The sequence below is a fragment of the Martes martes genome (genome assembly GCF_963455335.1).
Source record: "Martes martes genome assembly, chromosome: 17".
Taxonomy (NCBI): Eukaryota; Metazoa; Chordata; class Mammalia; order Carnivora; family Mustelidae; genus Martes; species Martes martes.
The window spans coordinates 43,436,155-43,461,313 of NC_137905.1; the positions used below are offsets into that span (position 1 = coordinate 43,436,155).

At 41.1% G+C, this 25,159-nt stretch overlaps 1 protein-coding gene across 1 annotated transcript; it reads right to left on the reverse strand.

Moving 5' to 3' along the window:
• Positions 1-5,734: 5,734 nt before the first annotated feature.
• Positions 5,735-25,045, reverse strand: LOC308358043 (uncharacterized protein). Its single transcript, XM_080828039.1, has 5 exons — positions 24,252-25,045; positions 23,095-23,147; positions 14,253-14,376; positions 13,395-13,490; positions 5,735-9,311 (listed from the first exon to the last, which is right to left on the reverse strand). The coding sequence occupies exons 2-5, from the start codon at positions 23,101-23,103 to the stop codon at positions 7,870-7,872; spliced, it is 1,671 nt and encodes a 556-aa protein (XP_080684165.1). The 5' UTR covers positions 23,104-23,147; positions 24,252-25,045; the 3' UTR covers positions 5,735-7,869.
• Between the last annotated feature and the right edge of the window lie 114 nt (positions 25,046-25,159).

A 25,159-nucleotide genomic window follows, 5' to 3' on the forward strand; every position in this document is an offset into this window, starting at 1 on the left:
TTAGTCTTCCCTCCTTATGGATAAAATTAATTAAGATACGCAGTTATAGAATTGCCCTGATTCCTGACAACATCCAATCCAGACAAAGCTCCACTTCCTTAAACCTTCTCTAAGTCAATAAACACAAACCCAATATTGTATGTCCCCTTTGCTGCAGTGAGCAGTAAACCCAACTTGTCTGACTACAAGGAATGTTCCTAGTGGTACTTGGCTGGAAGGCACACATTTTACTATATAAAACCTCAATAAAAATGTTAGCATGAAGATAAGCAGGGTGCTTTTTAGGGTTCACGTTTTGGGGGAAAAAAGTTTTGAACTGACCACAGCTAATTAAGATTTAACACTAAGAAAGGGGGAGTGGTAGAGGGAGAAACAGGCTTCCCACCGAGCAGGGAGCCCAATGTGGGCTCGATTCCAGGACCCTGGAATCATGACCTGAGTGGAAGGCAGATGCTTAATGACTGAGCCACCCAGGTGCACCTAAGGATTTTAAGTAACCTGTATATCCAGTGTGGGGACTGAATTTACAACCCCAGGTTCAAGAGTTGCATGCTCTCCGGACTGAGCCAGTGAGGTGCCCCTTTAACAGTTTCACTTTGGTTCAATTTCATCCATTATCTTACCTCTTCCATTGGAGTAGGGCATTATCTTGAATTTTTCCTAGATTCTTCTCATATAACTGAATGAAAAATAAGGAGTGGGAGTTGGGTGGGAGTGGGGAATAAACTGCAATATAAGCAGATTAGCACATCTCTTTGGAAAAGGCTGAACTGCCCTGTGATTAAAATAGTAAAGTCCGGGATGCCTGGGTGGCTCAGTTGGTTGGGCGGCTGCCTTCAGCTCAGATCATGATCCCAGCGTCCTGGGATCGAGTCCCGCATCAGGCTCCTTACTCGGTGGGGAGCCTGCTTCTCCCTCTGCCTCTGCCTGCCACTCTGCTTGTGCTCACTCTCTCTGACAAATAAATAAATAAAATCTTAAAAAAAAAGATTTTAAAATAGTAAAGTTCTAGGTCATTGCATTTATGTGAGAGTGGTAGGTGGGGAGAGAAAGCCCTTTTGCCTTAGTACATGTGTACTAATATGTTAAGTAAGAACCAATATAAAATGACCCAACTTACCTTTATACTAAAAAAAAAAGAAATACATTTTTCTCTTACCTAAGTTTGTTTTCATTTCTTCAATCCCAACCACAGAATAGTACATCCTTTAAAAGAGTATAAAACTTACAAAGAAATATTAAAAAGGAGAAATCAATCATATTGCAACTAAAACTATTACAACCTTTTGTTACTTTCTAATTTGTGGCCACCTTCATAAATGTCAGACATTCACAGTACTAAAATTTTAGTTTTTTCTTATCTGGTACTGTGGTAAAATAATTACCACACTATGATACAATGCTGATTTTCCATAATTTTATAAGTGAAAATTTTATGTTTTCAAATGTTCTACTATTTAAGTAAGTTAGAGTGAACATCTTTAGGAACATGATTTGCATCGGTTTCCTTTAGATAAAAGGAAAAAAATTCTTCCATTTACAAAATATCTTTTACTAAATTCCTTGCTGTTGAAAATACATAGAAAGGGGGAACCTGGGTGACTCAGTCAGTTAAGGATCCAACTCTTGATTTCAGCTCAAGCCATTATCTCAGGGTTGTGGGATTGAGGCCCCAAGTCAGGTTCCATATCAGGCATGGAGCCTGGTTGGGGTTCACCCTCTCCCCGCTCACTCTGCCCCTCCCCCACCCGGTGTGTGCATGTGCTCTCTGAAAAATATAGAAAATAGATTCTTACCTGCGATTGTTTTTCTCTATTTCATGAATAAAAAGACATATAGAACACAGCACATTAAAAAAAGGTATTTTTTGGGGTGCCTGGGTGGCTCAGTGGGTTAAGGCCTCTGCCTTCAGCTTGGGTCATGATCCCAGGGTCCTGGGATCGAGCCCCGCATCGGGCTCTCTGCTCGGCGGGGAGCCTGCTTCCTCCTCCCTCTCTGCCTGGCTCTCTACCTACTTGTGATCTCTCTGTCAAATAAATAAAATCTTTTAAAAAAGTCTATAGTCATATGTACCGTGTGTGTACATTATAGATACTACTTGCACTTATTGCCTCTGCAGACACAGGGAGAACAGGACTGAAGGGGTAAAGATTTCTGAAATGATTTGCTTCTTTTATAAACATGTTTTTAAAGATTGTATTTATTTACTCGAGAAAGAGCACGTGAAAGCAGGGGAAGGAGCAGCGGGAGAGGGACAGACTCTACCCTAAGTGCAGACCCTGATGCGGGGCGCAATCCCACAACCATGATATCATGACCTGGTCTGAAATCAAGAGTGGGATGCTTAACTGACTGAGCCACCCAGGCACCCCTTTCTTTTATAAAATTTTAATAAAAAACAATTAGATGCCTAATTATAGGCAGCAGTTACACAGGTGCTACTGTTCCCCTGAATTATTTTTAGTCAAGAAAATTTAAAAGCATAAAACAAGAAAATTTGGAGAAAGAGACAATTCAGGAACAAAACCAAAACAGTAGATATCAAACAGCAAGAAAGAATTATTTAAAACAGGGATGGCCTGTTGCTTGTTTGTGTAAATTGTTTTTTTTTTTTTAAAGATTTTATTTATTTGACAGAGAGATCACAAGTAGGCAGAGAGGCAGGCGGGGGGGGGGGGGAAGCAGGCTCCTTGCTGAGCAGAGAGTCCAATGTGGGGCTCGATCCCAGGACCCTGAGATCATGACCTGAGCTGAAGGCAGAGGCTTTAACCCACTGAGCCACCCAGGCGCCCCTATGTAAATTGTTTTTTTATTGGAACACAGCCATGCCCATTTTCTTACACTCAGGATTTCTCAACGTCAGCACTTAATGACATTTTGGGCCAGATAATTCTGTTGGGAGGGGCTGTACTGTGCTTTGCAGGGTGTTCAGAGCATCCCTGGCTTTATCTACTAGATGCCAGCGGCCCTCTCCCTCAAAGTGACAACCAAAAATGTTTCTGGTCACTGCCCAATGTCTCCTGGGGTTAGAAGAAGGAAAGGCAAAATTACCCCTGGTTGAGGACCACTGGTTTATGTATGTTTTCACATTACAAAGGCAGAGTAGAGACTCTAAGACCACAAAGCCTAAAATATTTACTATCCGGCCCTTCACAGAAAAAGTCTGTTGATTTCTTTTGTCATTAGAAAAGGCAGAATATACATGCTAGACTAAGAAAAACAACTGCAAAGTATATGACAAAACAAAATTTCTATAAACTGCTTTTAAAGCTACTCCAATTTAACAAAGGGAATACATAAAAAACAAGCAATTCACAGAAATAAAAAATTCAAATAACTCTTAGGCATGATACATACTCAACCTGACAATTAAGAAAATGCAAACTAAAGGCACTCTCTTTTCTTCACTCAATTTAACAAAAGGTACAGTCCTTGTTGAAGTTGTTGGGAATGCACATAATTGCTAGATTAACGTCAAATTTCAGAAAATAAGGCATTAACCACTGCGTTTGAAATATACTATGCTGTGGGGTGCCTGGGTGGCTCAGTGGGTTAAAGCCTCTGCCTTTGCTCGGGTCATGATCCCACGGTCCTGGGATCGAGCCCCACATCAAGCTCTATGCTCAGCAGAGAGCCTGCTTCCTCCTCTCTCTGCCTGCCTCTCTGCCCACTTGTGATCTCTATCTGTCAAATAAATAAATAAAATTAAAAAAAAAAAAGAAATATACTATGCTGTAATGCAAGGGATCCAACTGGAGGGAATCTATCCACTCAGCAAAAATACAACATGAAATATGAATCTGTACACGAGTAGTAAAATTGTATAATTATCTGTAAAATAATAAACCTGAACTTTCACTGGTGGAAGATTGGGTGCATATATTATGCTTTGTCTTTATGATGTATGAGTCTAAAGCTAAAACATTACACCTGTAGGTACTGACCGGAAGGAAGTCCAGTTATGGTATGTTACCAAGTGAGAAGGTGACTGCACTTCAATATGTAAGCACAATCCCGTTTCAACCATGCTAAACACACGTACATACTACACCACCACCACCATCACCACCCCAACAAACTTTCTAAACATGGACATGCTTCTTGAGTATGGCAAAAAGCATGGAAGGCTATTGGTATTGGCAATTCAGAGAATAAGCGTTTTTTCTTTTTTTAATTTCATTTATGATCTCTACACCCAGTGTGGGGCTCAAACTCATGACCCCAAGCTCAAGAATTGCATGCTCTTTGGGCCGCCTGGGTGGCTCAGTTGGTTAAGTATCTGCCTTCGGCTCAGTTCATGATCCTGGGGTCCTCAGCAGGGAGTCTGCTTCTTCTCCTCCCTCTGAACCTCCCCCCTGCTCATGGCTCTTGCTTGTTCTTGCTCTCAGATAGAAAAAAAAAAAAAGATGCATAACCTTCAGACTGAGCCAGTCAAGCACCCCGATAGGTTTTTTAAAACCTTTACAAAATATCCCTGTTTTTTTTTTTTTTTTTTGTAAAACATGTTCTTTAAAGTTCGAATACAACTTTTAAGTCTTGAAAACAGAAATATGTATACATGGGCAAAAACTGAAAGAAAATCATCTAACATTGTTATGACTGAAAAAAAAATGTTAGAAATTATAATGAAACCAGTACCATGATCATGCCTAATTTTGCCTACCTTTATAATCCTTCAGTACCTTCTATGGGCATAACTTGTCCTCTTAGAACAGTATACAAAACTTTCAAGAAGAGACTTATGAAATAATTATGGCAGTGCAGATAAAATTTAGCAATCATTTCCCACCTTTAAAAAAATGCTTAGGGGCATCTGCCTGGCTCCATCAGTAGAGCATGCGACTCCTAATCTCAGCATCTTGAGTTCAAGCCCCACATTGGGCATAGAGCCTACTTAAAAAAATAAAAATAAAAAATTCTTGAATTTTTATTATAATTGTCCTCCAATGGGCTGACATCCTCTATGACTGATTTAATGTACCACATAATACATGTTTACATTAAACTTATTTGAAGTATGTATCATCTTCTGAAGTGTGAGGCTAACATGGAATACACTGGATGGTGATTATTCCAAATAAGTCCGCAGCCCATGAGGTAGGATTAAATGGATAACTGCAGTGACTTCACAGCAGTTGAATACATATATGCTGTAATAGTTTCTCATTTGCTACTTTCTGTGGGAAATCATCATTTTAGGGTTTGGTTTTCATTGTGTAAACACTACCTTTATGCGTTACATTAAAAAACAATCGGACAGGTCATGAACCATTTTATTCCAAACAAAACAAACAAAAACCCTACTTTTTTCATCAGGCTGCTAGATTTGATTGCTATTTTAATTGGAATATTCATATACCATAAGTATAGTAAATTATTTTTATAGCTGATTTTATTTGATGTTGTCCTTTTCCAAGTTTCTTTGAAGGTTTTTTTTTTTTAAGATTTTATTTATTTATTTGACAGACAGAGATCACAAGTAGGCAGAGAGGCAGGCAGAGAGAGAGGAGGAAGCAGGCTCCCCACTGAGCAGAGAGCCCAATGTGGAGCTCGATCCCAGGACCCTGAGATCATTACCTGAGCCGAAGGCAGACGCTTTAACCCACTGAGCCACGCAGGCGCCCCCTCTTTAAAGGGTTATGCTAGCCTCATAGCTGTGACTCTTTTTATCTTGGAAACTTAGAAGATTTTATCTGTTAGATATGCTGATACTAGAGGAATCACGTATACCTCTTTAATCAGTTTTTTTTTTAATTGGTTCTTACTTTATTCAGGAAAATACTCTTTTAAGATTCCAGCCATGCTTTAAAGAGCTGAATATAAACACACACAATACAATGCTGAATGTAAAAAGAAAACAAAAAACATTTCCCATGTCTTACTAAGTCAAAGTAGAATATATGTGTATCCGTTTAAAAAATATTTAATAATGCTTTTCCACATTTCCAGATATAGTATAAAAAGCTGAATATAAACATTTCCTCATCTTACTAAATTAAAGGTGTAAACACACACACACACACACACACACACACACACACATATGTATATATATATATACTTTTTCCCCCAGGACTCAGGTCTATCATTAAAAAATTGAGTATAAACTTAAAATAGATATGCACGAAGTTTGTTATTTTACTCAAAATTCAGGGGCAGGGCAGCTCTGCATTGTTTCCTCAGTTCAACAACGTCAAGGATGCAGGTAATTCCAATCTATCCCGCATATCAATCTCAGCCTTTCACCCCTCTGGTAGCAAAATGGCCACAATTCCGATATCACACAGACATACAGACATGCATCCTGTATATAAGAGGACTATTTCCTCCTATTTGGTTGGGCAAGAAAATTTAACCTGAAGCCTACTTGCAGAATTTTGCTCAGATCTTGTATGGCTAGGACTGTTACATTTATGCCCACATGCAAAGCAAACTAGGAGAGCAGACCTAGACTTTAGATGAGCAGCAGGCAGTCCTGGCAAAGGGAGAATGGCTAACACCAACGGAGAGGCAACCAACAGTGTCTGCCACAACAAAATTGCCTTTTTTCTTTAAAACTCCTTTTTTGTAGTTACATTTCCTCTCATTCATGATGCTTGAGGGTTTTTTCCTCCCATCTCAGTAATTTTCAAAGTTTGTTGTTGTTGTTGCTTTGTTTTTGGCTTTGCTCTTAATTGGTTAGAGCTTTTCTACACACTAAAGCTGAATGCTTATTCATTCACTCTCTCATTCCTCAGATTTCAACAAGTGTTTCCAGGGAACCTATTAGAACAGCCTGTGCACCGAGTACAGTGCACTGAAAATGAATCGTGGCCATTAACTGTCCATATTTTCTACACATATTAAATGAAGTTAATTTTCCTAAGGATAGCTCTGCTGCATCCTACAACTTCCAACATGGAGTTGTCATTCACTCCGAATTGTCACTTGCCTTGATTTCCTTTCCCCTAGTGAGGCAAGAGGGCAAGGTGAACAAAAAGTTCAGTTTTCAATTATTCTCCAGAAGGAATTACCTGACATTCAAAAGATGATGTAAGATGTTCCCATAGTCATGGTACACATAAAGCCTTCCTCTCATATGATCTCTATCCACAAATATGAAAATAAATAGAAGCAGCTATTTAACTCACTTTCAGTAAGAGCCATACAGTATTCTATGGGATATAATGTAATTATTTAATCTTACAATGCTAACAAGATGGTGCTAACATTACTAATTTATAACTGAGAAAGTTTAGATCTAGTTAAGTAATTTGACCTAAAAGGCAAGCAAAAGATTGAGCATTGCTTAAATCCTTCACCACTCTGCCTCAGTTTAATTTTAAAGGACGAGCTTGCAAATATTTAAAATCTGAGCGGGATGGAAGAATCAGCTGCATCTTTAACATTACTGCAGTCTTCCTCACGTATGAAGTGAGATGAGTAATTTGTTAGCTAAAGCAAATTGGTCTCCTATATTTATGACATTTATATTATAAATCCCCTGATATCTCCCAGGCCAAATGACCCTGATGTTGCGAATTGTTTGAATGACAGTCTCTTGACACATTAACTGCCTTCCAAAGCCTTCCTACTTTCCTTACACTGAAGGAGTTTTTTCACTTTTATATCAATTGAACCTTGATATCTAATAAATTTTGAAACATAAATAGAACCCTCCCAATCCCTAACATTTATAAAGTATCTCAACATTAACACATGTTAAATAAATTCTGGCCCTCAAATAAAAGCCCTGTATCCACAGTGTAAGCTCTGATATTAAGTTATCTTCAAAGGCTATCCCACATTCCTTAAAATCACAGGGGGTTTTGCGTTTTACTAGTTTGACTTTGCAGATGTCCATAAAATTTTGAGCCTTCCCACATGACTTCATTCACTCCTCTTTCCTGTATGAATTCTTTGATGTTTACTAAGGTGTGAACCACGAATAAAGGCCTTCCCACATTGCTTACATTTGTAAGGTTTCTCACCAGTATGAATTTTCAGGTGTCGATTAAGTTCTGAGCCACGACCAAAGGCTTTTTCACATTCCTTACACTTATAGGGCTTTTCACCACTATGACTTCTCTCGTGATGAGTAAGTTCTGACTTTCGAATAAAAGCCTTCCCACATTCCTTACATTTATGGGGTCTCTCACCAGTGTGAACTTTTTGATGTCGAATAAGCTCTGTGCTACAAGTAAAGGCCATTTTACATTCCTTACATTTATAGGGTTTCTCACCAGTGTGAGCTCTCTGATGTCGAGTAAGTTCCGAGCCACGACGAAAGGCCTTCCCACATTCTTTACATTTATATGGTTTCTCACCAGTATGAACACTCTGATGTCGAATAAGATGAGAATCAGAGATAAAAGCTTTCCCACATTCCTTACATTTATGAGGTTTCTCACCAGTATGAATTCTTTGATGTAGACTCAGTTGTGAGGCACAACTATATACCTTTCCACACTCCTTACATTCATAGCGTCTTTCACCAGTATGAATTATCTGATGAAGACTAAGTTGTGTGTCATAACGGAAAGCTTTCCCACATTCCTTACATTTATGGGGTTTCTCACCAGTATGGATTCTCTGATGTCGAAGAAGATGTGAGGGACGGGTAAAGGCTTTCCCACATTCCTTACATTCATAGTATTTCTCATCAGTATGAATTCTCTGATGTAAACTAAGTTGTGAGGTAGACGGAAAGGCCTTCCCACACTCCTTACATTTATAGGGTTTCTCACCTATGTGGATCTTTTGATGTTTACTAAGTTGTGAGTTAGAATGAAAGGCTTTCCCACATTCCTTACATTTATAAGGTTTCTCACTAGTATTAATGCTCTGAGGTTTAGTTGTTTCAGAGCCATGGATAACAGCACATTTCTTATTTTCTTTACTTTTTTTGCTTTCATGAATTCTCTGATGTTTGATCAAGTCTGACTTACTATTAAAGGCTTTCCCACATTCTCCACATTTAGAGTCTTTTTCCTTATTATGATTTCTTTCATGTTGAATATGGTGTGACTGGCACCTGGAAGTTTCCTTACGTTCCTTGCATTCGTGGGTTTTCCCCCCGGTATGAACTGTCTGAGGCACTCTCTGAACTGTGTTCTGAGTGGAAGTGGACCTTTCCTCAGAGGTTATAACAGGTTGTCTGAAATGTCCCTCCTGTTGTTTCTCCAAGTGGCATTTGATTTCTCTGTTATTTCCAAACCTAGCGCACTCAAAGTCGGAGCTTTTGAGTCTTTTTATCTCCAGGTGCAATGATTTAATTTCATAACTGTGCTCCTTTGGAAATAAATTCTTGGTTTCTCTTCTGGACTCCCAATCTGTAAGGTAACAAGAAAGAAAATAGGAGGTATTTTCATGTGGCAGGAGAAGGAAAGTTCTAAGGTAGAAATGACTAAAAATAGTGAATAATTTAAATAACTCTTAACACAGCGCTGAAGTTTTGTCGGGGGGGGGGGCACCGCGGGGGGAGCCCAGGGTCAAGGGTCAGGGGAGAAAAGAATAGAGAATATGAGGGGAACTTGTGAAGGAAGTAGTTCTTCACCTCTGGTGAAAATCAGAATCAGCTGAGGAACATTACAAATGCGATGTCCAGGAACCACCTAAGACCAACGAAATGAGAATCTAAAGGAGGAAAACATTAATTACATCTAACAGCAAGTCTTCTCATCTCTAGCTTCAAAATATATCCAGATCTTGACTACTTCTCTCTACCAGTATCTCTACCACCTTGTCCAAAGCCATCTCTCACCAAGGTTAATACACTTTTTTTTTTTTAAGATTTTATTTATTTATTTGACAGAGATCACGAGTAGGCAGAGAGGCAGGCAGAGAGAGAGGGGGAAACAGGCTCCCTGCTGAGCAGAGAGCCCGCTGTGGGGCTCGATCCCAGGACCCTGGGATCATGACCTGAGCTGAAAGCAGAGGCCTTAACCCACTGAGCCACCCAGGCGCCCCGTTAACACACTTTCTTAACAGGTCTCTCTACTTTCCCTGTTGCCCTCCTAATATCCCATACCTAACACAGTGGCAAGAGAGTTCTTGTTAAGTTAGATTAAGCCTTTTGTCTGCCTCAAAGTCTCCACTGGATTTCCCTCTTTTGCAGAGTAAAAGTCAAAGTCCCTATGTGGTCTATAAAACCCTCCCTGAACTTGTCCCACACTACTCTCTTTCTGATCTTACTGCCAGTCTCCTCCCTTCAGCTGACTCTGCTCCAGCTCCTTAACCAACTGGATGTTCTTCAAACTTGTGAAGCACATTTCTCCTTCAGAATCTCTGCCTCTTCCCTAAGATATCGATATGGCTTAAGTACTTCATTCTAACCTCTACTCAAACATGAGGCCACTCTTTACAAAACAGGCCCCTTATTACTCTACTTACTGTATTTTTTAGCAGTGCGCTTATCACGTATCATTTTATCTATTTCTCCAACATTATTTTTTAAAGATTTTATTTATTTTGGGCACTTGGGTGGCTCAGTTGTTAAGCATCATGATCCCGGTGTCCTGAGATCGAGCCCCACATTGGGCTCCCTACTCAGCGGGAAGCCTGCTTCTCCCTCTCCCACTCCCCCTGCTTGTGTTCCCTCTCTTGCTCTGTCTCTGTCAAATAAACAAATAAAATCTAAATAAATAAATAAAAAGATTTTATTTATTTGGCACACGAGAGAGTGAGAAAGAGTGAGTGAGTGAGCACAAGCAGGGGGAACAGGAGAGGGAGAAGCAAGGTCTATATAATGATTGGTAAAATGATGTTGGTATTTTATGCTGTACAGGAAGTTCCAGAGAGATGTCAGAAGATGCTGGTATTTCAAATATTTTGGAAAAATAATCTGGTAGAAAAGGAAAGCTATAAAAAGCAAGGATTCTAATCATAAATTTGGACCGTAAAGGAATGCTCAAATCAGAAAGTAACATTCATCAAGGATGCTCCCGCTGCTCCTCTCCTGCGCACTCTTCAGAGGTACAGAATCATTCCCCTAAATCGACCTTGAGTCTCTCTGCCTTCCCTACTCCGTGGTCTCATTCTAGCACAAAGCGTAATCACCTGAACTTCCCAAACAGGTTCCTTCCTACCAAGTTACACCATTTTCACTCATGAATCCTTTGATTCAATCTGTACAGGACAGCTAGAGAGAGGTCTTAGAAATTCAATCCAATCATGTTCTCATCTTGTTTAAAACCTTCAATGGCTGCCAAGTGTCCTTAAGGAAAAAAATCCAAAGTCCTAGACATGGTTGAGAAGGCCCTGCATGATGTGAACCTCCATTCAGGTCTACCAGGACACCCACTCCCTACTTCTCTCCTCGGCGCCTTCAATGAATAGGTTCCTCTACCTTCTACAGCATTCCCACAACACCACCTAGACCCTACTACTGCTCCTTCCAGCTTTGTATCATTTGCCAAGATCTGAAAAGACTTACCAGTCTGGTAATATTCTATTAGTAATGTTAGTAATATTACTAATACTGGTAATATTCAGCCCCTAATATTCTCTCACAGCAGACCCTGACCTATAACCATCTCCCTCAAAGACCCTCATTTCTCTGGCCATTGTACAGGCCAGTTTTCTAAAACAGAAAATCTGCAGGGTTATCAGTGATTAGGGATTTAAATCAGTCCTTAAATCAGCATCCTTCCTGACCCTAGCTACTTCCTAGGTTATTCATTGTTACCTTTAATTTATTCCAAATATTTTGTAGCATCCTTTTTATACAACCAAAACAATGTTGACTCTAAAAGTTATGTATCTGGCTTTATTTAACTAAGCCTTATACCACTGTTTCAAAAATATTTTATAAAAAATATCTAAAATGCTGAAAGTTCTGTATCCCAATTGTGGTAATAGTTATATAAATCTATACATGCCATAAAATTTCATAGTAATATATACCAAAAAAATAAATAAATAAAAATAAATGAGTGTATGTGAAAATCAGTGACATCTGAATAAGGTCTACTTATAGTTAGTTCCGCTACTACTATTCTGTCAACATCAATTTCCTGGTTTTGACAGTGAACTAGGAATAGGTAAGATATTATCATTAGGAAAGCTGAGTGAAGGGTGCAAGGGAACTCTCTGTATTATTTTTGTAACTCCTTTGAATCTTAAATTATTTCAAAATAAAAAGCTAAAAAAGAAACGGTAAAAGTTATAAGCACGTATGTACCTCATAAGAGAGCCCCAAAGTACATAAGGCAAAACAGAATGGAAGAAAAACAGACAATTCAACAAATTGAAGACTTTAATGCTCTACTTTCAATAATGGCTAGATCAGGGGCACCTGGGTGGCTCAGTGGGTTAAAGCCTCTGCCTTCGGCTCCAGTTGTGATCCCAGGGTCCTGGGATCGAGCCCCACATTGGGCTCTCTGCCCAGCCGAAAGCCTGCTTCCTTTCCTCTCTCTGTCTGCCTCTCTGCCTACTTGTGATCTCTGTCTTTCAAATAAATAAATAAAATATTAAAAAAAAATGGCTAGATCAACTAGCCAGAAGATCAACAAGGAAACAGAAAACAACATGTTCTTAAATAACTGATGGGTCAAGGAAGAAATCAGAAGAGAAATTAGAAAATGCTTCGGGTGGATGAAGGGAAAACTTAACACACCAAAACTTATGGGGTACAGTTAAAACAGATTCTAAAGGGAAATTTATAGCTTAAAATGCCTATATTAAACCTCCCCCCCCCAAAACCCAATAAAGATCTCAAATCAGATTATGGGACTAGATAAAGGACAAAGTATACCCAAAGATACCAGAAGGAAGAAAATAACAAAGATTAGAGGGCAGATAAACAAAATTAAAAAAGGAGAACAGGGAAACCAACAAAACTGTCAAACCTTTAGCCATACTGACCAAGAGAAAAAAAAAGAAGACAAATTCTGATATCAGGAATGAAGGAGGGATAACACTACCAACCTTACAGAAATAAAGGGCTAGGGCTAGGTGTGGGGACTGACTGCTTATAGGTATGGGGTTTCTTTTTGGGGTCATGAAAAGATTCTAAAATTAGACTGTTGTCACAGTTGCAAAACTCTGTTACTATATTAAAAACCACTAAACAGGACACTTTAAGTGAATTTTAGGATATGTTATTTCTATCTTAACAGAGCTAGCTGCTTTAAAGAGGACAAAATTAGACACAAAGTGCTGGGAAAATGGTTGTCTCATGGGAAGGAGGAAAGTGCTTCCTTCCTGAAATCAGAAGCAAATATGAGGAAGCGTAGCAAGAGTGGTAAGTAGAGAGAAAATCTGAGCCCTCATGCTGAGATATCCTTCCTCTTTTCTCCAGATCTCGGACCTTTTCAGCAAGCTTTCCTACTAACAGCTCAGCCATGTTGCTTTCTCACTGGCCCCCTGGGTGACCATCTGCCACAGTGGTCCTAATAGGAGTCAACATCACGCACCTGGGCACCATTCTTTTTTTTCCTGATTCTTAACCATCCAGGGCTCCTTCCCCTGCTCCAATAAGGAGATCACATCTGGCTTAGAATCAGAAAGTCCTGCTCAAAAAAAAAAAAAGACAATGTTATTGTATGTGCACCAGAATTAAAATCAATCCATGATTACCTTTTTAAAATTACTGATTGATTGATTGACGATTTTATTTATTTATTTGACAGACAGAGATTACAAGTAGGCAGAGAGGCAGGCAGAGAGAGAGGAGGAAGCAGGATCCCAGCGGAGCAGAGAGCCTGATGTGGGGCTCGATCCCAGGACCCTGGGATCATGACCAGAGCCGAAGGCAGAGGCTTTAACCCACTGAGCCACCCAGACGCCCCTAAAATCAATCCATGATTATCAAGAAAGAGTAAGCAGGTTAAAGATCAACGGAAGGGGTGAAGGTCAGAGGAACAAAACAAAAAAGAAAAGTTGTCCAATGGAGCAGTCAGTTATTATTATTTTTTTCAGAGATTATTTATTTATTTATTTGACAGAAAGAGAGCGAGAGAGGGAACACAAGCAGGGGGAGTGGGAAAGGAAGAAGCAGGCTTCCCGCTGAACAGGGAGCCTGATGCAGGGCTCAATCCCAGGACCCAGGGACCATGACCTAAGCTGAAGGCAGACCCTCAACAACTAAGCCACCAGGCACCCCTGGAGCAGCCAATTCTAACTTCATAAGGGATAATCCCTTCTTTGGGAAGCAACAAGAATCATTAATTCAGCCAGGCATTTGAGAAGCACTCATGAGAAATTCATAACAAAGAACATAAAATTCCAGAAGACCAATTCTGAATTTTGGGGGATGTGGGGACATAACTTACCCAGTGAGATCAGGTTGTTATAATTCTCCAACATTACATCGCAGTACAAACCCTTCTGGGCAGAGTGCAAGGATTCCCACTCCTTTTGAGAGAAGTAAATGGCCACATCTTTGAACGTGAAGCCCTGAAACCACAGATCGATACATTTATTATTTGTAAAATTGATAGGCAAAATCTTTACAATGGAATAAAAAAAATGGAGAAGGCAATTTAGTAAGGTAACAACGTTGAGAAAACAGGCCATGCTGGGCCCTTCAGTGTAGAAACAAGAGAGACACTATTCTTGGTGCACACATCATGCTTAAGCATACCTGGGACTACAGGAGTAACCTCTTGGGCTCTATCCTCTTCCATTAACCCCCCCCCCCGGTCTGGGAATAACCAAAGTTCAGACAACTGGTGTTTCCCAATTAAATAAAACTATACACGCAAGCATATAGCGCACTCTATGTTCACTGCACAACACCTGTGGCTATCTCCTTCCCATTCTCCCAATAAAGAAAAAGTTCTTAAAACTCTGAATCATTTAAAAAATATTTGATAAAATTTCTATTTCTGAAAATAGGATTTGAATATAACTTGGTGATTTCTATGATGCTTTGTAACTTACGATTTAATAACTTCTTAAAAACATATGCCCATAAATATGCCAGAATATTAAAGCCTGATCAGTTTTCCATGTGACCAAAAATTCTAAAATAGACATCAGTGTTCTTATTTTGGGGTACTAGGTTGCACAAGTTCTCTAAAGTTCTTTTGCAATATAAGTCTTCTCTCCTCAACAATTTATACATATCTGGCTATAATGTTCCTGTTCTTATAAACTGTCCCTCACTATACTCTCCATGTTCCTGATCTGCCAGAACTGATGGGAGGAAGATCCAGACTCACAATGATGTGACCCAGGATGAACATACACTACAGAAGTGTGTGTGTGTCTCTCCTCTCTCTCTCTCTCTTTCTCTCTCTCTCTCTCCATGAGTATCTTTCTTGATTTGAGGGAGGGTAACAAAACTTTGCCTGCCCCGAACCCCTGAGAATCCAACTATATATAATGTATTTAGAGGAAACAACTCTCCCAACTGACCTGAGCCCCAGAAGGGCCTGTTCTGACCTGCCCCGGGCAGATCCTTGTTCTACAACCTGAAAGACACTGAGCTCCTCAGCCATGCAGGCATCCCAAAGATATGGTGGAGCCCCCAGGCCCAGGAGCACAGAATATTTGGGCAGGCCCAGCCTGGGACAACAGTTTCTGCAACAGAGGTCTCCAGCCTCTCCCTCGCCTAACAGACTCAGTTTATCAGGTACCTCCTTAGCTTTGCTCCTACATCCCAGAACTGGGGCCCTTAAAACCCCCAAATGAAATCTCTTTCCACAAAGACCCTGTCCAGAATCACCACTACTGAGCCAGACAACCCAGCAGCACCAGCAGATCCTAAGTAGTCTTGGCAAAGCTCAACCATCTGGACACAGGTTACATTGGCTTTACAAGAAACCACAATTCTCAGAATCTTCGTGGCCAACATATTCTGTTCCCAATCAAGATCACAAGATCTCTAAACTTGGCTTTCCTACTTGACATTATTCCCTCTCACTGCTACCCCTAAGCCCTACTGCTGATAGTCAGTGTTCACTGCATCTCAAGTACAATTATTCCATATTAAGCAGTTTAAGTTTCTGGTGACTTATGTGTCTGAATCCTCAAGAGAAGCCCATAAATCCTAATTCAAAGGAAACTTTAGCTCAAATAAGTGAAGTCATTTACTCAAATTTGCAGTTAGCAGTGGCACTGCTGGGTTTCTGAAATCTGGATTTTTCCAACTCTGTAGCTGATAGTCTTCTACTCCTGGCTCTTACAGATGTAGCCATTTCTGAAGAGCCTTCAAGAAAATCCTGAACTGGGCTCTCTACTTAACAAGCAGAAGATGCTTGGTCTGCTCTGTGTGTCACTACAGAGCACAGCCCTCTTCGAGGGAAAATTAAAGGTAGAAAGGAGAGGAAGGAAAGAAGCAGTTCTGTACACAAAATGCCTTTATCCGACAATATCAAAATTCCCCATGACTCTGGCTCTGTGTGGGGACTTGGGGCTGTGATGATTTAGATCCAGCACCTGCCCTTAAAAAGGTCAGAATCAGGAAGGAAAAACAGAAAAGTAGAGATAATCACAGGACATCAAGCTCTGCGGGGACTGGTTACCATGACCAAATCACCAGTGAAAAATAATGTTCTGAATATTAAAAACATTTTGGGATGCAATGATGATCTGGCAAAGAAGGAAAGTAATCTTCAGAAGCTAAAATTGAGTCAAACTGGGAATCAATAGGAGTGTGCAGAGCCAATGTGATAGTGAGCTTTGACATTCAGTGAATGGGTGGAGAGAAAACCAAGCTGATAGCTGTTCAGGACGGGAGTCTAAATGGTTCTATATTGCAAAGACCTGGGACATCTAGACCATCCCCACAAAATACAGAAAAAGTAGAAGCAACACTCCCATTTTTGGACACTACAAGGAAAACAGCCTGACTTGAATCCTGGCAGTTGGTAGAAGAAAAATATTCTCTCCTGAGGAATTATAATCACAAGTCAGCTCTCCCACAGGTCTGTGGCTCACATGCACACTACTAAGGTGAATCCACAAAACTTGCCATCTATAAACCTACTTTAAGGTGGCTCTGGTTTGGCAGTGCTCTTGGCAGAAGAAAACACAGACCTGGCCTAGAAGAACAACCTTCAACCAGGCCTCAAGAATCCATAAACAGAATTTCAAGGAAAATGCCTAAGTGCCACTAAATTGTACACTATAAAATGGTTAATTTATGTTACAGGAATTTCCCCTAAATAAAAATAAAACATGTACAGAGGCATAATTCCAGGATCAGAGAGTCAGGAAAATCAATCATGCAATTGTTTCAAATTTCCACTATATTTTAAACTTTCCACAACAAAATAAAATGTTAAGGAGAAAAATGTCACATCTCCAAAGATTCATACAAAACAGGTATATTACAAAAAAGGGGCAAGATGGTGAGAAACAAAACCACAAAAATGACAGGTAGATTTTTTAAAAAAAGATTTTATTTATTTATTTGTCAGAGAGAGAGAGCACGAGTGAGCATAAGCAGGGGAAGCGGCAGGCAGAGGGAGAAGCAGGCTCCTCGCTGAGCAAGGAGTCCAAAGCTGGACTGGATCCCAGTCCAGCTGGGTAGATGCTTAACTGACTGAGCCTCCTAGGCACTCCAAATGACAGGTAGATTTAAAAGGAAAAAATAGTGGCAACTGGGTGGCTCATAAGTTAAGCATCTGCCTTCAGCCCAGGTCATGATCCCAGAGTCCTGGGATTGAGCCCCACCTCAGGCTTCCCACTTGGTGGGGAATCTCCTTCTCCCTCTGCTCCTGCATTGTGTTCGCTCACTCTCACAAATAAATGAAAAAAATCTTAAAAAAAAAAAAGGAAAAATTATTTCTAGAGCAAAAAACCCTAATATTTAAAATTAAGTCATACAAAGGCTAGAATAAATACCTCCAAAGAGAAAAATTACCGGACTACAGATACAAAAAGAGATTGTGCAGAATGCTCTCTTCATTCCCATGTTGTCCTTTTTGATAGCAGGGGCAGTAACTGAAGAACTAATGGGGGCACCTAGCGGATCAGTTGGTAGAGCATATGACTCTTGATCTTGGGGTTGTGAGTTTAAGCCCCACCCTGGGCACAGAGCTTACTTATTAAAAAAAAAATAAAGTCCTAATGGCTAAGAAATTTTCAGAACTAGCAAAGGAGAGCATTATTCAGAGGATGCCTGGGTGGCTCAGTCAGTTATGCGTCTGCCTTCCGCTCAGGTCATGATCCCAGGGTCCTGGGATCAAGTCCCACATCGAGCTTCTTGCTCAATAGGAAGCCTGCTTCTCTCTCTGCCTCTGCCTGCCACTCTGCCTGCTTATGCTCTCTTCTCTTTCTCTGACAAATAAATAAATAAATCTTAAAAAAAAAAAAAGAACAGAACTATAAAACTTCCTATAATCTAAAAAAATTTACTACCTTAAGAAAAGAAAAAAAGAAAGCATTATTCAGAAGCCCAATGAGTCTCAAGAATAAATAGAAAGAAACCCTAGACAATTATACCAAAACTGCAGAGCACTAAAAACAAAAGAGAATATGTTAGAAGCAATTTGAGATTAAAGACAGATTATCTACACAGAAACACCAGTCTGACTGACAGATGATTATTCAATAGCAACAATATAAACCAGAAGACAGCAAACTACTTCAGTTAGCTGAGAGAAAATTACCTTTCACAAATGGGGGCAAATCAAGACATTTTCAAAAAAAACGCAAAATCAAAACCCCCACAAAACTCATTAAAGTATGTACTTCCATCTGAAGGAAAATGATCCCAAGGTAGAGGGTTTAAGATATAAGAATAATGAACAAAGAAAGTGGTAAATATGTGAACAGATAAGCTAACATCAAAATATATAAAATAAAAAAATGTTTTATGGGTTTAAAAAAGGGTAGAATTAAAACATCTGACAATAGGGGCGCCTGGGTAGCTCAGTCGGTTAAGCGTCTGCCTTCAGCTCAGGTCGTGATCCTGATGTCCTGGGATCGAGCCCCGCATCGGGCTCTCTGCTCAGTGGGGAGCCTGCTTTACTCTCTCTCTGTCTGCCTGCCGCTCTGCCTACTTGTGATCTCTCTCTCTCAGTCAAATAAATAAAATCTTTAAAACAAAACAACAAAAAAATCTGACAACAATATAAATTGTTTAATCAGTTAGATTATCATAGTTCCCTATACTATTCAGCAAGAACATAAAGATGTTCTTTAGTTTTGGACACTGTAAGTTAAAATACATTAAAATTTCTAAGTTAACCACTAAATAATTGAAACTAGTTTATAATTTTCAAACTCACACAGGGGTGAAAGGAGGTTAAAACAATATGGAAAAGGTAGGTTAAAAAGCACAAACTAGGGGCACCTGGGTGGCTCAGGAGGTTAAGCCTCTGCCTTCGGCTCAGGTCATGATCTCAGGGTCCTGGGATCGAGCCCCGCATCGGGTTCTTTGCTCGGCGGGGAGCCTGCTTTCCCCCTTTCTCTGCCTGCCTCTCTGCCTACTTGTGATCTCTCTGTCAAATAAATAAATAAAATCTTTAAAAAAAAAAAAAAGCACAAACTAAGCCAATAATGATACTTTCAATTATATCAGCAATTTTTTAAAAAAGGACTTTATTTTATAAGTAATTTCTGCATCCAACATGGGGGTTGAACTTACAACCCCAAGATCAAGAGTCACATGCTCCACTGACTGAGACAGCCAGGTGCCCCTATATCAGCAATTAGTATTAATGGGCTAAATGATCTCATTAAAAGACAAAGGTCAAAAACCAAAGCCCAAATATATGGTGTTTATAAGAGATACAACCAAAACATGAATATCCAAAAAGACTGGAGGTAAAAGATGAAAATATACACTCCTAATAAAAAATAAATATATTTAGACACACATACACACAAATAAAAGAATAAAATTATGACAAATCGTCATCATTATGAGAGAACACATCACTTGAAATAATTGACAGACACAAGACAAAATCAGTAAAAACAGAAATTATTTAAATTACAAAATAACAAAATTAACAAGCTTGATTTAATGGTAACATATAGAATAATGCACCAAATTCAAATGTGTGCCAGGTTAAGCACACATTCAGGTGAATTTCCATCACTACCACATTCTTCTCAGCCATATCTGGAGGATTCAGAAAACTGATCACACTGGGTCTTAACACAAGACAATCATTTTGCATGAACTCATAGTAATAAAAAGATGCACATTAATAGGATTGCCTGGGGACAGGGGTGACAAATGGAATGGAAAGGTCTTGGATGACAGGTCATCCCTGGCAGGACTAAATGCATCCTCACTTACCGCTTTATTCCAATGTGCTTTACAGAAAATGTATAACAAATGTGAAAGAGTTGGAGCTTTGTCCTAAAAGTAACAGGGATTCATTCAATAAAGGATGTGACATGACTGGACTATTTTAGAGGCAAGGAGTAAAAGTAGAGCCAGGGAGCTCCATTAGAGGACAATACACTATCCACCCCTACACAAAGGTCTGATGTGGCATGCAGACAGTGGAGTGAGGTTAAAGGCAAGAGATCAGGGAATCAGAAAGGGACAGAAGCAATGGGATTGAGACCAGAAGTAAGAGTTGGGGGAACTCCAGGTTGCCAGTTAAAGAACACATTCAGGTGAATTTCCATCACTATCATATTCTCCAAACCTTGTATAATGACATGATATAGAGGAAGTTATGAGGAAGTCCATGGTCATATAGAAAAATAGGTAAGACTCTACCTTTTTTTTTTTTTTTTAACAGTGCATAGCTTCTCATGAAGACACAGAAAGGGGGGCTCCTGGGTGGCCCAGTAGGTTAAGTGGCTGCCTTCAGCTCAGGTCATGATCCCAGGACCCTGAGTCCCACATTGGGCACCCTGATCCATGGGGAGTCTGCTTCTCCCTCTCCCTCTGCCTGCCTTTCCCCCTGCTTGTGCTCTCTCTCTCTCTGACAAATAAATAAATTAATTAAATAAAAGAAAGAAAGGACAATCCACCACTTTGCGGAGAGGAAATAAAGGGAAATGGACAGTTGTCCAGGGTTTAGGGCAAGGGAAGCTGGAGTTCCTTCCTTACCAAAATGTGCTAAGACTGGATGGGGAGGGTGTAGTTTTTCCTCTGGGAATCTGAGGAAGGTTCTAGCCAGGATGGGAATGGGAAAGCAGACTCAACAAGTTCTCACAGAATTCAGAAGAAAAGGCAGAGAAAAGAAACAGATTAATCTACCCCTGGGGATAAAAATACATTATATGTTTATTAAAATAAAAAAAAATTTAAAAAAAAAGAAACAGATTAATCTAGAATATAAAAAGTATTTTATTAGTCTTTCAAGAGAAAGGAACGCTTGAGAACTAACTGACCAGAATTAATGAAGAGCCACACTCAGACACATCCAAGGAAAACACCCTGAACATACTACCAATATTATGCCATTCTTTAAAACTCCAAAGTCACAGAAAAGAAAAACCTAAATAAACACCCCTAATTAGGAATTTTACAGCCAATATTTGCTGGTCATGTCTCACGCCAGATGCTTAAAGATCGAATCATCTGGGCAAAGGACAAAGTACTTTAGGAAAATGTGAATGACTTTTTAAAAAAAATATTTTATTTATTTATTTATTTATTCATTTAGAGAATGCAAATGGGGAGGGGAGCAGAGAGAAAGGGGGAGAGAGAGAGAACCTCAAGTAGACTCCATGCTCAGCATGGAGCCCAACACAGGCTCAACCCCGCAACCCTGAGATCATCATGACCTGAGCATCTGACTCTTGATTTCAGACGCTTAACCGACTGAGCCACCCAGGGACCCCTGAATGACTTTTCTATATTTACAGTAGAGAAGGCCATGGCATAAAGGAAGAAAACATTTTTTGAAAACTCTGACTCTAAAACACATGCAAAATAGATTAAATGTGAAAAAATATTTTCAAAACTTACGACAGAGAATATGTTTAACATATAAACTTGTTCAACTTAAACCAAAAAAGGTAACACTCTCTGAGAAATGGGCAAAAGTAAAGGGATCCTAGTTGTACTACTTGTTAACTGTGTAATTTTGGAGTGACTTAGTAGAATTTATTTCCTTATCTGTCAACTTAAAATAATACCATATTTCATCAATTCTGGGGTACCACTGATTGTAAAGCCACCATTACTTACACCACTAAAGAAAAAATACCATTGATGAAACTATGACTTGCCAAGAATTGTAAAACCAGTCCTGATTTCAAAGAATTTTAACAGAATTGAAGAAACACAGTTATACCTGTCTCAAAGGGTTATTAATGTGGATTCAACAAGATAACACATGTAAAGAACTTGAAACTACAAGCTGGTTGCTTCTATCAGTAGCATGATCCCATTCTGAAAACAAAATTACATTCCTACACATATGTATAGACAAAATTTGAAAATATTAATCATGACTATCTCCAGATGGTGGGACCATGGGTGACAAACTTCCTTAATCAACTATCTCAAGTTTTGAAATTTTTGCAAGAATCCTGTATTACTTTAGTCATTTTTTAAATTATATTTTCTTTTCTTTTTTTTTTTAAGATTTTATTTATTTATTTATTTATTTGACAGAGAGATTGAGATCACAAGTAGGCAGAGGCAGGCAGAGAGAGAGGGGGAAGCAGACTCCCCACTGAGCAGAGATCTGGATGCGGGGCTCGATCCCAGGACCCTGAGATCATGACCTGAGCCGAAGGCAGAGGCTTTAACCCACTGAGCCACCCAGGCACCCCTACTTTAGTCATTAAAAAGAGAGCAATTAGGTTATTTCTATCTTGGGGGAAAAAAGTATGTAGAGCTGATAGGGGCAGGCAGGCCTTCCAGGCTGTTAGAAATTTCAAAGCAAACAGGCTACTTCATGTGACTCTGAAGAAATTAATTAGTGAGGCTGAAGCGAGTAACCTCATTCTGTTCTTTAACTTCCCTGCCAAATCAGTGAGGCACATGTGTCACAGCTGTTCTGGGAATTAATAAAATCCAGGGAAATGGAAATTCTAGATTGATGAGACAATGTATGCAAAGCAGACAGCCCTGGTTTAGACTTCTGTCTGGTTTAGGAAAACTCCTCCATAAATTTGGTTTCCTTCTCTCTTACCCTTTTTCCAAGTCACTACTATAAATCCTTTGGATAGAATCCTGAAACAAGACATTGTTCTGAAAACCAGGAAGCCTCTTCCAAGAAAAGAGTTCCAAATATGACCTACCTCTGCCATGACTTTTGATGTACAGCGGCTTTTCTCTCCTCTTCTGGATTCTTCTAGAATGAAAAAGATGGAAAAGGGTTAAACTATGAGACAACAGACCTTCCAGGAGCTCAGAGAAGGCCAAATCAGAGCAAACCCTGGCTCCACTCCAGGCACCGAGGGTGAGCCCAAAGCCAAAGAAGCCTGTAACCCCACCCCCACTCCTATCATCATCACACAAAGCAGGCGACCTTAGCTGTCCAGATGGGAGTCCTGGGAGAGAATTCCAGACTGTGGCCTCCTTTCTCCATAGGAGCCTGTCTGGGTTCTTCCAGGCCCTGTATCTTAGACTGAGCCCACATCTGTGGCCTTAAAACACAACCTACGTGGATCCATCAGTCAGAATCTCACACTCCTGTCCTCTAAAACTGGGGCACCATTATGGGCCTGGATCCCCTGAGCCCTCAGAGTAAAAGCACAGGGAGTGGAAGGGAGTGCTCCCAGGGCCAAGCTCTGGAAAATCCCGGGATACCAGAAATAGCCCCGGGGAGAAGGCCATTCACCGCGCCGAAGAGCGAGTGGCGGTTTCTGCGTCAGTTTCGGCTGGAATCCAGAACCCAACAGGTACTACTGGGACTAAAAAGGCTCGAAACGCAGGCGGGGTATGACACTGACCCAGAACCCATCCACTCTCTGACCCGGCTCAACGTTGACCAAGAAAGTACAAAGGGAGGCGCTTTTCCAGTTCTAGCTCCAAAGGCAGAGTCGGCGACGCGGCCGGCCACATGGGGCTCTCACACTGGGCCACAGAGAGTCTCCTAGTGTCCTAACCACGGCCTCGCCGGCAGTGGTCGCCGCGCACTGGAGGTCGGACGCACCATCCAGTCCCGGGAGAATCGCACGGACTTTGTGCGCAGGCAGGAGATCACACAGCAGCGACACCTCTGACTTCCAGACACCGCCAGCCAGCTCCAGAGCCAGCCTGAAACCACTCGCCCACCCCGTGGAGGTGCACGGCTGATACCTCCCTCCCCCGAGGGAAGAGTAGCGGCCTCGACATTCCCAACTTTCCCGACGTCCCTTACTTTTCGAGCGCGAGGACGCAGCCTAGAAATGCCCCACGGCCACCCTTAAGTAAGACTCCGGACAGAGCCCGGCCCCGCCCGGGAGCTCCTCACCTTGCACTTCTCCCGGGTCCTCACACACCAGTCTGGTCGAATCCGCAGGCCGACCGCAACGCCCCTACCCCTCGCGCCCGAACTCCCGCCAACTCACTAACCGCCAGCCAACTTCGGCCGGAAGTGGCAAATGCCGCAGAGCCCTCAGGAAAATGTAGTCCGGGGGAGGAAAAATCCAGCCAGAGCCTGGCCGGTACAAGGTTTCACCGCCCAGTGCGCGTCGTGCACCTAGCCTTCAGGCCAGTACGGACGGCCCACGCTAGCCTGTGCAACCTGAGGACCTGGGCGAACCGACAGGTCCAAGCAGCAGGAGTTTTCTGCTGAGGGGTAAAAAAAAGAAAAAAAGAAAGAAAAAGTTGTGGACCGTGGAGGCTTCTGGGAAATGTAGCCCACAGCGGAGGAAAGGGTGCGCTGGTCGGACACCAGTACAACCCGAGTCCTCAAAGTTAACCCGTGTGCAACAGTCCTCGCTGCAAACTGCGCGGTGCACAGAGGCTTCTGGCAACCGTAGTTAAAGGCCGGGAAGCGGACGGTTCAGAGTCCTCTCCGCCAGGAGCCGCGCTCTGAGAGCGGGATCAGGAGGGGACGACTCCCCGCTACACCATGAACTAGGAGTCCTCCCCGGACCCGGGTTATTCAGCCCGCCCCATGATCCTGCCTGGTGGAGTTTGGGTGCTCAGGTTTCGGTTGAGAATTCATCCCCAAGTCCCAGGCGCCACCAGAAAGTGCAGTACTCCCTTAGTCGATACTGCGGCAAGGTAGCAGCCCGGCATCCCGACCTTTCCACCCAATTCGGGCGGGGCCGCAGGGACTCCAGGTAAGGGCCCATCCTGGAGGCGTTTGGGAAATGTAGTCTCAGCCTAACGGGCTGGGAATGCGGCGGAGGAGAACCTGAATGAGGGGTGGCA